This window comes from Thamnophis elegans, chromosome 1 (genome assembly GCF_009769535.1).
Source record: "Thamnophis elegans isolate rThaEle1 chromosome 1, rThaEle1.pri, whole genome shotgun sequence".
NCBI classification, from domain to species: Eukaryota; Metazoa; Chordata; class Lepidosauria; order Squamata; family Colubridae; genus Thamnophis; species Thamnophis elegans.
The window spans coordinates 152538652-152553981 of NC_045541.1; the positions used below are offsets into that span (position 1 = coordinate 152538652).

Consider the following 15330-nt stretch of genomic DNA (forward strand, 5'->3'; position numbering starts at 1 on the left):
CTACTAGATAAAGTAGAAAAATGTAGGTTAAACAGGCATCATCACCAGATGGGTTCGTAACTGGCTGACCAACCACACTCAATGTGTAGTCCTCAATGGAACTGCATCTACATGGAGGGAGGTATGTAGTGGAGTACCCAAGGCTCTGTTTTAGGCCCAGTACTCTTCGACATCTTCATCAATCATCTGGATGAGGGGATAAATGGGGAACTCATCAAATTTGCAGATGACATCAAGATGGCAGGAATAGCCAACACTCCAGAAGATAGGCTTAAGACACAGAAGGATCTTGACAAACTTGAACATTAGGCACTAACAAAATGAAATTCAATGGTAAAAAAACAAACAAGATTTTACATTTAGGCAAGAAAAACAAAATGCACAGGTACAGTACAGGTGATACCTTGCTCAATAATAGTAACTCTGAGAGGGATCTTGGAATCCTAGTGGACAACCATTTAAATATGAGCCAGCAGTGAGCAGCAGCTGCCAAAAAAGCCAACACAGTTCTAGGCTGCATAAACAGAGGGATAGAATCAAGATATGTGAAGTGTTAATACCACTTTATAATGCCTTGTTAAGGCCACACTTGGAATACTGCATTCAGTTTTGATCGCCATGATGTAGAAAAGATGTGGAGACTCTAGAAAGAGTGCAGAGAAGAGCAACAAAGATGATTAGGGGACTGGAGGCTAAAACATGAAGAACAGTTGCAGGAACTGGCTATGTCTAATTTAATGAAAAGAAGGACTAGGGGAGACATGGTAGCAGTGTTCCAATATCTCAGGGATTGCCACAAAGAAGAGGAAGTCAAACTATTGTCCAAACCACCTGAGGGCAGAACAAGAAGCAATGGGTGGAAACTAATCAAGGAGAGAAGCAACTTAGAACCAAGGAGAAATTTCCTGACAGTTAGAACAATTAAATCAGTGGAACAGCTTGCCTCCAGAAGTTGTGAATGCTCCAACATTGGAAGTCTTTAAGAAGATGTTGGATAGCCATTTGTCTGGAATGGTATAGTGTTTCCTGCCTAGGCAGGGGGTTGGACTAGAAGACCTCCAAGGTCCCTTCCAAGTCTGCTATTGTATTGTATTGTATTGTATTGTATTGTATTGTATTGTATTGTATTGTATTAAACTGGACATACCCAGTATCTCTTGCTCTCTTGCAAAAAGCATAAAAAAGAGCTACTACCCAGGAGAAGGACCCTAATAAGCCTAGAGCGGTGCAATTCAGCCTTGTCTTTTTTTCAACCAGCGGTCACGACTTTTCCACCTTCTACTTTCCAAGCAATGCTCTTCTTTTCCTTCTGCTTAGGCAAATGTGAAGGTGGTGGTGGTGGTGGTAGTGGAAACCGATGGTCGCGCGCACGCGCGGACAGCCACGACGCGCCTTGCGTGTGCAACGCCACCCCACACAGTGTATCGCCGTCGCCTACCGCTTTCCTGTGTCAAGGGCGGATCGGGGTAAGGAATCAACCGGCCGAGTTGGTTGGTTGCATGGCTGGCGCCGGATTTCCCTGGGTGCGTTTGGGGGGTCCGTAAAGGAGAGGCGGATGCGCCCTTCTCTTTGTGCAAGCACTCCGCACCCTCCTCCCGGCCTGAGCTTCCACCGGGGAGACCGGAGAGGGTCTTTTCGGAGTCGCTTGCGGCTTCTGATCCCTCTGGGCCAGCGGAGCGCAGCAAGAGGAAACGGAGATCCTCAAGGGAGGCTGCAAGCTTGGCAGCCGTTCTCTCCGTCCACGCAGACACGTCCGTGCATTTGGCGGCGTTGGCATTTGCGGATCTTGTGGGCGGCGGCAAGGCGGCCTGGAAAACCCAGCGGCGTCTTGCTGGAGGAGGGCGTCGCTTTCTGCGACTCCCACCCTCGGGGCTTTCTCCGAGCGAGCGAGGGAGTTCAACCCCGCTCCTGCCGTGGCGGCTTTTTTAGAAGCGGCGGCGGCTCCTTGGCGGAGCTCCGAGTCGAGCCATTTTAGAGGCCACGCAGCTGCCAACCTGCTGGTTGCGAGTAGTTCAGTTATCTCTCCCTCCCCCCGCCCTTTCCAGTCTTTGCTCCCGCGAGCTTGTTTGTTTTTATCAGCTGAGGCTTCGCCAACTTGGCGCCCTCCAGATGCGAGGTCTGCGACTCTCATCCTTTCTTGCCAGGGAAGGCGGAGGGCGCCATGTTCCACTAGGACTGGAGGGGATAAAACGCTAGGACCCTGGGAAAGGGGAAACTGCTCTCTAACCGGCAGTTTACGACATTAATTTGAAAATTGCGCTTAGATTCTGACTTTTAAGTTTACGTTCCTATCTGTACGTTGTATTAAAAAAAAAGCTTCCTATCTTGAAACTCTAGGATCCGGGGAGAGAGAAAGAGAAGGATCCTGTTAGTCCAAATGAACTTGATTTGGAAGACCTGTCAAGATTCCTTCAGTAGGAATCTAGTGGTTTTACCCTATGATTATGCAGTAGTGAGAGCACTTTTTTCTTTTGCTTTTTAAGTACTATACATGGACAGATTTTTTTTTAAACTTTTAAGACTCTTATCTCCCAGAATTGGAAAAATAATTGCTTGGTTTTTGTACTGTACTTCAGTTGCTTCTCTTTTAGTTCATAATTCATATTTCGTTTTGTGAAGAGGTTTTGTCACTAATTTACTTTTATTTTTTAAAATAATTTGTATTCAAGTTTTAAAATGCAAAGACTAATAACCTAACACAAGCTGAAAAATATGAAAAGCAAAAAGTAGAGGAAGAAGCGGGAGAAGGAAAAAAAATAAAAGGATTTTTTTTCTTTATATATTTTTCCTTTTCTTTTTTTACTGTAACCCAGAAGCAAGTTACATTTATGCTGCCAAAGATACTGACTGGATTTGGAGGATGCAAAAATATTGTGTAAATTCATTTGCACAACTTCAGAAAATAGTTGTGACTTAATCATGGTTTGGCTAGTCATAAGTAAATGTGTCATGCCAACATAGCTTCTGAAGGCTGAAATTTAAATACTGACCTCATTTTTCAGGTTCAGTCTCCCAAATGTTAAGGTGGTAACAAGAGGAATAGATTTTATTTTACTCAGTGCCCTCCAAGATGTTTTCACTCCAGGCTAAATCGTTTGAGAGTGCCATCTTGTTTATTCTTATTCAAAAGTATCATCATATTTGTTGGGATTTACTCCATGAAATGTAGGAATTTAATACATTTAATATATACCTTTGCCAAGATGCAGTACAAACAAAAAATAACTCATAATTACAAAGCGATCCAACTAAATTATGTTAGAACCCAGTAAACAGATGTTAAACAACCGACACAACAATAATTTAAAACAATGTCCTGCAATAGCATTGAGTTTGTAGACGTTCATAATCATAATTCTGGGCTCTGGTTTTATGTTTGTTTCAATATGTTAAACTAGACGTGATATGATGAAAGTCTTGACCTGGTTTCTTGGACAATTAGAAGGACAGGCTAGATCTTAATAGTTAATAGTGGCTATGAATCTGCAGGTCCTCCAAATATAGAGATATTCCATCTGTAGTTCTGAAGATAATTTGCAGTCACTCTAGCTTGTATAGCCAGTGCACCAATTGTTCCTTCCATAGATCAGTAGTCATTACATGTGGGTCACTCATATTTTTGTCATTTCATGCGTTATTGCAACTTTGCATGAGAGCTCCTGTGTTGGGTTTATGGTCATTTACTCACACACCCTAGAAAATAGGTACACTCAAATCACCTTCAATCGATCCACAAACAATCTTTAGAATACATCAGGGGTGTCAAACTTGTGGTCCGCTGGCTGGATGCGTCACGTGCTGGTCCTGAAACGTCACGTGATGATGTGAGTTTGGCACCTCTGGAATACTTGGAGACTCAGTGAATTTAAAATAACAGCAAACTGTACTGGTTACAATGTACAATGTACCTGTGCTCTATTGCCTCTTAGGCAAATGTGTTAACCATTGAGCTACAGAGCTTGACTCCTTATCAGCCAGGCCAGGGTGAAAGGTATATATTTAAAGTCACAACCCCTGGTATGCCCAAATATTTATTTATTTATTACACAAATATAACAAATGTAACAAAAAGGCAACAGTAAAAAATATTGGGTTTCTGTCTGGATGGTCTCTTGTGACGAGCTGAAGGATAGAGAATGGAAGTCATTTAGTCATTTAGTCATTTTATTAAAATTTATAGGCCGCCCTTTTCCCTGAGGGGACTCAGGGCGGCTTACAATCAATCAAAGGGAAGGGGGTGCACTATCGAAGACAAACAATATGTGAACAAAAGAAAGAAAATAATAAAAACACAACTTGCATTCAACAGTCAACACTCGGGCGGGTAAATTGGGAACCTATCCCCAGACCTGATGGGAGAGCCAGGTCTTGAGGGCTGTGCGGAAGGTCTGGATGCTGGTGAGGGTGTGAATCTCGACGGGGAGGTCGTTCCACAGGGTCGGAGCTGCAACAGAAAAGGCTCTCCTCCGTGTAGTCGCCAGTCGACATTGACTGGCAGATGGAGTGCGGAGGAGGCCCAGTCTGTGCGATCTAATCGGTCGAAGGGAGGTGATCGGCAGAAGGCGGTCTCTCAAGTACCCAGATCCACTACCATGGAGTGCTTTAAAGGTGGTCATCAATACCCTGAAGCGCACCCGGAGATCGACAGGTAGCCAGTGCAGCTCGCGGGGGATGGGTGTAACGTGGGCGAACCGCGGTGCGCCCACTATCACTCGCGCGGCTGCATTCTGGACTAGCTGCAGTCGCCAGATGCACTTTAAGGGCAACCCCATGTAGAGCCCATTGCAGTATTCCAGCCTAGAGATCACAAGAGCTCGAGTGACTGTTGCGAGGGTCTCCCGGTTTAGGTAGGGCCGCAACTGACGGACCAGGCGAACCTGGGCAAATGCCCCCCTGGTCACAGCCGACAACTGGTGGTCAAACGTCAGCTGTGGGTCCAGGAGGACTCCTAAGTTGCGGACCCTTTCTGAGGGGTATAAAATTTGACCCCCCAGCCTAAGTGTTGGAACATTGGCCAAATTTTTGGGAGGGAAACACAACAGCCACTCGGTCTTGTCCAGGTTGAGTACCAGTTTGTTAGCGCTCATCCAGTTCTTAACGGCCTCAAGACCCTGGTTCATCACGTCCACCGCTTCATTGAGTTGGCACGGGGCGGACAGATACAATTGTGTATCGTCCGCATATTGATGGTATTTTATCCCGTGCCTCCGAATGATCTCGCCCAGCGGTTTCATGTATATGTTAAATAGTAGGGGGGATAAGACCGAACCCTGCGGCACCCCGCATGTTAGGGGGCTCAGGGACGATCTCTGCCCCCCGACCAACACCGACTGCGACCTGTCCGAGAGGTAGGAGGAGAACCACTGCAAAACAGTGCCTCCCACCCCCACCTCCCGCAGTCGTCGCAGAAGGATACCACGGTCGATGGTATCGAAAGCCGCTGAGAGGTCAAGGAGAACGAGGATGGACTCATGGCCTCCATCTCTGGCCCTCCAGAGATCATCGGTCAATGCGACCAAAGCGGTTTCTGTGCTGTAACCAGGTCTGAAGCCGGACTGGAAGGGGTCAAGATAACTAGCTTCCTCCAAGGCCCGTTGGAGCTGGAAGGCCACCACCTTCTCCACAACCTTCCCAATAAAGGGGAGGTTGGAGACAGGACGATAGTTGTTTAAAATGGCTGGATCCAAGGATGGTTTCTTCAGGAGGGGTCTCACCACCGCCGTTTTGAGTGCGGCGGGGAAGTGCCCCTCCCGAAGGGAGGCGGTCACGACCGCCTGGATCCAGCCATGTGTCACCTCCCTGCTGTTGGCAACCAGCCAGGAGGGACACGGGTCCAGAATGCAGGTGGAGGCGCTTACAGCTCGAATGGCCTTGTCCACATCCCCAGAGGCAACATCCTGGAACTCAACCCAGTGATGGTTTGCCAAGTAATCCTCCTGTGTCTCGGCTGGATCTACTGCGGTGGAGTCCAAGTCCGACCGAAACCGAGCCACTTTGTCCGCCAAGAACTGAGCATAGTCCTCAGCCCTACCCTGCAAGGGGTCTCCCGCATCCCTCCTATTGAGGAGGGAGCGGGTGATCCTAAACAGGGCGGTTGGGCGTGACTCGGCGGACGCTACCAAGGCGGAGATGTGTGTTCTTTGGGCAGCTCTTAGTGCCCGGACGTAATCCTTGGTGCAGGTAGTCAAAAGCGCTCGGTTCGCCTCGGACTTATCGGACCTCCACAGGTGCTCTAGGCGTCTCCTCCGGCGCTTCTTCTCCCGGAGCTCCTCGGTGAACCAAGGAGGTTTCCGGGATCCGCTGACCCGGAGGGGCCGTAGTGGCGCAATCCGATCAAGAGACTCCGATGCCGCCGAATACCAGGCGGCAACCAGAGCCTCCGCCGAACTGTGGGCGAGAGTATCAGGAATAACCCCAAGCTCCGTCTGGAACCTCAAAGGGTCCATAAGTCGCCTGGGGCGGAACCACCTGGTCGGTTCCTCCTCCCTACGGTGGGGGTTTGGCCTCCGGAAGTCAAGCCTCAGTAGGCAGTGGTCTGACCACGACAGGGGTATGATCTCATTACCCCTCAGACCAAGATCACACATCCACTGCTCCGAGAGGAATACGAGGTCGAGCATGTGACCCGCTGCATGAGTTGGGGCCCGAATTACCTGGGTCAAGCCCATGGCTGTCATGGAAGCCATGAACTCCTGCGCCCCGTCAGAGCGTTCACCGAGCAATGGCAAATTAAAGTCCCCCAGAACTATAAGCCTGGGGAACTCAACTGCCAGCTTGGCTACTGACTCGAGGAGCGAGGAGAGGGATGCTGCTGCTCCCATATTTGGGCATACCAGGGGTTGTGACTTTAAATATATACCTCTCACCCTGGCTGGCTGATAAGGAGTCGAGCTCTGTAGCTCAATGGTTAACACATCTGCCTAAGAGGCAATAGAGCACAGGTTTGATTCCCAACATGGGTATGGCTAGCTGATGAGAGCTAAATAGCTTGAAATAGATCTATAATAGTCTCCCTTTATTTATTTATCAGCGTAAATATAACATATAGATATAGATATAGTATATATGCCATGTGTGTTGTGTGTGTGTACAATTAGCTTCTGCTGGCAGGCACTAGCTAGAGGGATGAAAAGTGCCAATTTGGATCCAAAAACACTCTGAGGTCTTCAGGACCCTTTTATCTCCCAAAGTCATTGCTTTGTTGAGTCACAAGACTGACTGCTACTCTGGCCTTGTTGATTTACACGGCAGGTAGATCTGATGGAATTTGGGGAGGGGTTTCCCAAGTGTTCAAACCCAATTTCTTTCGTCTGGTTTGGGTGACATTTTTTCTTTGTTTCCTTAATGACTTAGTTCCTTCTTATCTATTCCCTGAAGGGATCTGTTTCTGTTTTGAGATTGCACAATTGAATTGTACATTTTATAATGTATATTATATATTATACATTCTTTTATGACTTTATACCAGTAGCACAGAAATCCAGCAAATTAATATATACATTTCCTCTTTCAAGATCTCTCACTGCCAGAATAGGAAATGTAGTAGTGGAAAACTTTTCCAGACTCCAGTATAGGTCCTAATAGGGGAAAGGAAATAAAGGAAAGGTGGCAGGGAGAGTTCCAGAAAAAGCTATAAATTACAAGGCTCCCATTCTTTCCCAGCTCCTGACTTAACAGAAGGAAAGAAATATAAAAAATTACTCAGCCAGAAAGGAATGCCCACATCCTTGCTTTTGTCCTCTGTTGGACAGTTCAGCAAACATCAGCTTAAATGGTATGTTAAACATAATCTTTTGCATAATGATCCAGGTTAAGTCTTCCAAATGAGTGGCCACCATTATATAAAAAAAGATGTCACCCAGTCCATCTCTTCCTTTGAAATCCTACCATCTACGTTTAGGACAGAACTGGACAATTTGTCGCCCCAGGGCTTCATCTGGTCTTTTAATATCCTTCATTGTGGTCATCAAAGCCTCCTCCTGCCTTAATAGTAGTAGACAGGAAATAAGAAAACTAAGCACTTCAATATTTCAGTACCCATTTTTAAACTTTTAAAAGTGTCCCCATTCAAAACAATGTTCATCCCAAAGTGTATGGCTAAATGTCTGTGAAGATTCTCAGTCATCCAAGTCATAGTTGTCTCAAAGGTGCTTGTTTTGAAAATGCAACTGGACTCATTTTCATTTTGAGGAAGAAGAAAAAGATGCTTTGTTTCCCATCCAGGAAGCTTCATCAGTTGTATTGGATGGTGGGGAAGATGGAAGGATACCAGTTGTACTGGTGACTCCCCCACCATCCAGTACAACTGATGAAGCTCCTGGATGGGAAGCAAAATATATTTTTCTTCTTCCTCCAAAGAAACCCCCCCTATCCAGTTGCCTTAAAAAACAACAACCATCTTTGAGACAACTATTAGATTAGATTAACAGTTGGAAGAGACCTTGTTGGTCATCTTGTCTGACCCCCTGCCCAAGCAGGAGATCCTACACCATTTCTGACAAATGGCTGTCCAATCTCTTCTTGAAAGCCTCCAGTGATGAAACTCCCACATCATCCGAAGGCAAGCTATTTTTGGTTGATTGTTCTCACTGTCAGAAAATTTCTCCTTATTTCTAGATTGAATCTCTCATTGACCAGCTTCCATCCATATTCCTTGCCTGGCCTTCAGGTACATTGGAAAATAGCTTGACTATGACTTGACTATGACCTAGATGGTTGAGACTCTTTATAAACATTTCCCCATTCAAAAGGAAGTACAGAACCAATATCCCCCAGTTTACTTCACTGCTTCAGTGAATATAACTCTAACCCTGTCTTTGGCCTCTGAAAGATTGCCGGACCAAAAATAGATCCATCGAAACTCTTAACTTGATAAAGAGTCTTGGGATATTGTAATTGTATGTGAGATTGTGAGAATGACCTTGGGACACAAGGGAAAGAGCCACACCAGGGGAACAATCAGATTAGAGGCAGCTTAGCCCTCAGTAGGAATGTGGATGTGGCAAGCATATCAGAATGGACCCTTCCTAGTTTCTTGACTGTACAGATGATGCTGGTGTGAATGGATGGATGGGGGAGAAATTTCAGGCTTGCAAGATTCTATTAATGTAAGCTTACAGTAAAGTAGAATTAGTTTATTGGGGCATGCTTCTCATCTGCACTACCTCATCAGGTTGACATCAGTCTTGCCAATAATTACAGTGGCTGTTCCCCCTTCATTCCTACACACCATTACAGAGATAAAATGGGACAACAAGACATTGTGTCCCACAAAAAACATAGCTGAAAACAATTCTACTGCTTAGAAGACAGGTGTCTTCATTAACTGACAGCAACTTTTTAGGCTCTGAGATTCTGTTTTCTTGAAAAGCATACCAGATGTAATGTGTTTTGCAGGAGATTTCAGGTCTTCCTGCAGTTGCCTGCACTGAAGTTGGCATGTTCCTTGAGAGAACTTCTTTTGTCTCCTAGAAGCACAATGGATACAGCAAGCCACAGCCTGATCCTCCTGCAACAACTCAACATGCAGCGAGAATTTGGCTTCCTTTGTGACTGCACAGTTGCAATTGGAGATGTCTACTTCAAAGCTCATCGAGCTGTTCTGGCTGCTTTTTCCAACTATTTTAAGATGATATTCATTCATCAGACAAGGTAAGTCAGTGTCCTTTTTTGAAGAACGTTTAAGACTCATGTTGACTTTTTGATGGGAGCTTCAGAAATTACAGTTCTCATGTGATCTTTAGCATTTTATTTTCTGGCCTCTACATATATCGTGGAAATTTCTGGTGGGCATGACTTCAAATAATGTATCTGTTTATCCTCCAAAATAAAGATAATAAATCAGGAGCTCCGATAAAAGGGATCATTTTAGTGATGGATAAGATGATCTTCATTTTAATTATTATATATGTTTAAAGGAGCATTTTTCAAGCTTGACAACTTTAGGATGTGTGACTGAAAATTCTGGGAAATGAAGTCAACACATCTTACAATTGCCATGCTTGAAAAATATTGGTTTAAAGGATACATTTATATATCATAAAACAGACTTACTATGAGAAGATTCTGTTTCATAGCAGAAGAGGTATTGGAGGGTCCACTGCTGGATGGTTCTTCACCCATCCAATCATAGGGCTGTGTGATTCTGTGGCCATTTATGTTTTGGTTGCAGTGAGAATAGAAGCGTATCTGGTGTTTGTTTATTGCCACAAGCTCAGTGTTCCTATTAGACTGTTGTGAACTTTTCCCTCCTCCTCTTTAGCTGAAAACAGGGATGTTATCTTTGCTTTAATCTGGGAATAAACTCAGCAAAAAGGGCAAGGAGGCCGTGGGAGAAGTCGGGCAGGGAGCTGTAACTTTTAAGAAATGTAAGTTTCCTCCTGTCCATCAGTGTAGTAGGCATGAATCTTCATCCCTCTCTTATTTTCTTCACAATTACAAATTATTATTTCTGGGAGCTAAACTTTATGAGTTGGGATGTCTGGCTTTTGAGACAAGAAGAAAAAATTCCCGAGCTTTCGTTTCTCATCTCTGTTATGTTCAGAGGACAGCACTGCTGTCACTCCTAACAGCAGCAAGTCACCACTTGCTGCTGTTGAGTGGGAGAAACACTCCTGTTAGCTTCATTCCTGAGAGCTGTTAAGAGCAATGCGGGAATGGGGAACAGTTTTCAAACAACACACTTCCCTCATGGATATCACCAGGGAGAAGTAGGATGGCGGCAGCAGTCTCCAGGTAACACCGTTCTTGCAATCTCAAGCCAGGAGGAAAGCATAACAACCATTTGTATGTAAGTTAGCCTAGAATATCTGCTAGCTTTTCTTCTTAGATATGCAGTGACATTTTAATATATTTTCACAATCGATAGTTTTCCTAATATTTTTTACATTTTAGGCACCTACCATATTTTTCGGAGTATAAAACGCACTGGAGTATAAGACGCACCAAGGTTTTGAAGAGGCAATTTTTTTAAAAAGTAGGTAGGTAGATAGAGGGATAGAGAGGGAGAGAAAGAGAGAGAAATACAGTAGGTAGTTAAGGAAAGAGAGAGAGTAGTTAGTTAGTTAGTTAGTTAGGTAGGTAGGTAGGTAGGTAGGTAGGTAGGTAGATAAAGGGCTAGAGAGAGAGAGAGAAGGTAGGTAGGTAGGTAGGTAGGTAGAGGGATAGAGAGAGAGAAATAGAGATAGAAATACAGTAGATAGGTAGGTGTTTCTGCTGGCACAGCACTTGGTCAATGTAATTCTCCTCAATCAGTTAAAGAGCTTTCCAAAAGGGGGAAAAAAGTTTTTGCACTCTGCAAACCTCCCAAAAATGCCCTGTTTTTCATGAAAACGGGCCCGGTTTAAAAAAAAAAAGAGGCATAAATAGCTTTGGGGGGCTTGCAGTGTGCTCCTTATGGAGGCTTATAGAGTGCTGCTGGGGGCTGGGGGGGAGAATGGTCCATTTTTTGCTCATTTCTGCCCTCTCTGAGAAAGGCTCAGAGAGCTCTCTGAAAGCCTCCATAAGGGTATGCACAGACATTTTGGTGAAGGAGGCGGGGCTTCGGGAGGCAAAAAATGTTGTATACGGTGTATAAAACGCACCCAGATTTTCAGCCTCTTTTTTGAGGAAAAAAGGTGCGCCTTATACTCCGAAAAATACGGTATATTTGACCGTTACTTTGGAATTCCATTTTATGCATTTATAGAAGGGGCCTCCAAATCCCTGAAATTGTATATCTTAATTAACATATCGGTTTAACCATGATGTTCTTACTTAACTCTCACTTTTGTTTCAAGCAGTGAATGCATAAAGATTCAGCCCACTGATATCCAACCTGACATATTCAGCTACTTGCTTCATATAATGTACACTGGCAAAGGACCTAAACAGATGGTCAATCATACGCGACTAGAAGAAGGCATCCGCTTCCTGCATGCTGACTATCTTTCCCGCATGGCAATTGAAATGAACCAGATGCTTTCTCCAGAGGTTGTGCAGTCTTCAAACCTCTATGGGATTCAGATCTCAACCACACATAAGGCTGTGAAGGAGAATCTCCAAACAAAGGAAAATTTAAACAATATTGGTAGTAGAGCCACTAACCAGGGAGATCACCCTCAGCTTCAGCTATCTCTGGCAATTGGGCTGGATGATGGGTCTTTGGACCAGCAGATTTCCCATCCTTCTACCAAGACAGCTGGGAAACCACCAGAGGAGGCTGCAAACCCACCTGTGACTATAAAGCAAGAGAAGACTGACGCAGAGCCAGTTGTGTCTCAGAGTCACACATCATCCTCCCCAAATCTCAGGGGTCCATCCTTTTCCAAAGAAAACCTCAAAGTTCATTTATGCCAGTACTGCGGGGAGCATTTTGAATCCAGGAACAATTTGTGTGAACACCTGTTTACTCATGTGTCAGGATCACTGCCCTTCAGGGTTCCCACCTCCATCTTGGAAAGCAATAACCTTAGCCAACTACAGCCACTCAGTGAAAACTGTGAAGCTACTGAAAGCCACCGACTCAGTTCCTTCCTTCAGAAAGAAAATGAGCACTACTCGGAATATCCCAGCCATCCCAACCTAGAGGCCCTGCCCATTGGCCAGCTGTCACTGGTCTCTAAGGACACAGAACCTGTGGAATTAAACTGTAACTTTTCCTTTTCACGGAAAAGAAAGATCAGTTGCACTGTTTGTGGTCACAAATTTCTCCGAAAAAACCAGCTTCTTGAACACATGTATACGCACAAAGGTAAACACTTCAAATTTGCCCGATACCAACGGGTTGGTAACACGGCAGCTGTCAAGTTTCAGCCATATGGTGACAATTGGATCCCAAGTATGGTGAAAAGTGGCACTCTCTCACAAGCTCAGGTGGAGTCACAAAACGCATTGGATCCTGACCTCTCTCCAGAGAACATTGATACCATACTTGTGGAATAGATCTCTTCTTTACCATTCTCTTTGACCTGCAAGTTTGTAGCCTGTGCACTCATGCACTCACCCCTGAATACTGCAGAAAAAGTTCTTTTGTTCTTCTGAAAGGCAACATGCCAGACACCCTGTGTATGTTCCTAGTTGGTGGGTCAGCTGTTTTTCAGAATATCCCAGTAATTCATGCCACCAGGAATGCATTTGGAAAAAGCATATCATATAGCCAGAACTTTGTACGTATTTTTGTACATAAAATATGTAAAATACTTTGTACATAAAATATTGCTGACAAAAACAATCAGAACCACCAAAAGAATGGAAGTTTCACATGCAGAACTTTTAGGTTCAGACTGATTGCTGGAACTTAAAAGACCACAGAATGCTATTCTCTGTCAACATAAAACCCCTTGGGGTTGTGGTACATGTCCTGCTCAGTCCACTGTTGTGGAAGATGGGATAGTCCCAGATATTTTTAGTAATATGCATATAATGCTGGCATGTCGCCTATAGAGCTTTCCATGATACATCAGGTTGGGAGGACAACAAAGGGAAATTGCAGTACTCATAAAAGAAAATGTTTATTGTAAATCATATTTAATTTAAATATGTTTTAAATTAATATTCTGTTTAATGTTCTTCAGTTTAAAGAAGGGTTTTAGTGTGTTTACTGATTACTAGTTATGATGAAATTTATTGTTGTTAGTTGCGAAGTCATGTCCGACCCATCACGACCCCATGGACAATGTTCCCCCGGGCCTTCCTGTCCTCTTTCCCTCCTCTGGAGTCCATTGAAGCTCACACCTACTGCTTTGGTGACTCCATCCAGCCACCTCATTCTCTGTTGTCGTCTCCTTTTTTTGCCCTCAATCTTTCCCAGCATTAGGCTTTTCTCCTTCTTTCCTTCTCATTATGTGGCCAAAGTAGTTGATGAAATTAGATTAAACAATTCAAGTACTGTAAAATAAAATTTATGTTCAGTTGCACTATTTCCTGTGCCGGGCTAGAAATTATTACGCACTGAAATGTAATTTTAATCAAATGACTTTGTTATGAGCACGTGGGAAGTTGATCCAAGGCACAGCACTCAAGATACCTTTTGGGAATCTTCTATTTTTTTATTAACATAACAAAGCAAAAGAAAATTTCAATTTCAGTGTTTTATTGCAGCAACTTAGCCAGACAAACGAAATTCCTTTTTGGCTCCATTCCCACCTTATTTACTGATAAGTAGCCAGGAAGTTACAATAATACTATAAAGCAAAGCAATATCAACAAATGTACTATATAATTCTAAACATTTCTACTAATGTTATCAAGTACTTTCTACTTCTGATAAAGTTTACCTTGTTACCTGTGGGTCAAAATTATTTGCTAAGTATGAGCACTCTTATGTCTACATCGATGTTTATCAGACACAGCAACTTAACTTGTGAGGACGTCCAACTCCCAGAATTTCCCCAACCAATTTGCTTTAAATTGTTGAGATTAGGAAGTACTAGTTTATATTCTGTCCTTATTTCTTATATAGAAGGAAAATGGGTTGATTACCCTGGCTAGCATTCTCTCAAAAATTACAAAACTGCATCTCACTTATTTTGGTCATGTCATGTGGGGCAATTCACTAGAGAAAGCAATTATGCTTGGACAGTTAGGGGTAAAAGGAATCCAGGCCACCAAAGAACGTATGTGAATCACATGGTTCATACCACAACATGTTCCATTACTTCCCCTCCTTGCGTCTGCTACTGACACGTATACTAGAGAGTGGGTGTTCCATTTTCTTTCTGGTACAATGTGATTTAATTGATATTTAATGCTGTTATGTTTATTGGTTAAGGTGATAACCATAGAGTAGGTTGTGACATTAACTGAAGGTATCTTGCTTTCTAAAGCATTAGAGCATACACCAATTGATTCTGGTAATAATTTAGGTTTTAAATTCTTCACTCATTATTAAAAATTAAGGAAAGAAACTCAGTAATTCTGTATTGTGTATTCTCATGTTACTTTTCTATAACAGCTTGCACTTGATCTTTGTTATGACTTGTTTCTGAAAGCACCTTCTGCAGCATTAAGGGTTAGTTTGAATGAAGACTGACAGAAATGAAAGTTACGATGGATTTATGGAGAGTTGGCAGTGTATACATCTGACTAATCAACAACATAACTAGTGATATAATATATACTTTGCATACAGACATTTCTAAGTTCTGTTCATAAACTCTCCAGCTAAAAGGTTTGGTAAAAAGTAGTGGGAGAGACTGGTAGAATCACTGGCAAAGGAACAGTTTTTCCAGTGTGGTCTTTTGTTCTGATGCATACAGGTAGTCCTCACGTTACAAGCACTTGTTTTCTGTCATTCTGTCATTGTCATTCTATTTAGTGACCGTTCAGAATTACAACAGTGCTGAACAAAGG

At 43.6% G+C, this 15330-nt stretch overlaps 1 protein-coding gene across 2 annotated transcripts; it reads left to right on the forward strand.

Annotated features, from left to right (window-relative positions):
* Window positions 1-1101: 1101 nt before the first annotated feature.
* On the forward strand, window positions 1102-13473 carry ZBTB25 (zinc finger and BTB domain containing 25). Of its 2 annotated transcripts, none has more exons than XM_032238819.1 (3): window positions 1102-1466; window positions 9472-9651; window positions 11778-13473. In XM_032238819.1, exons 2-3 carry the CDS (start codon window positions 9479-9481, stop codon window positions 12919-12921), a joined length of 1317 nt encoding a protein of 438 aa, XP_032094710.1. In that variant the 5' UTR covers window positions 1102-1466; window positions 9472-9478; the 3' UTR covers window positions 12922-13473. The 2 variants fall into 2 exon arrangements, with proteins under 2 accessions (XP_032094710.1, XP_032094718.1); XM_032238827.1 differs by having other exon boundaries at window positions 11781-13473.
* The last annotated feature ends 1857 nt before the right edge of the window (window positions 13474-15330 follow it).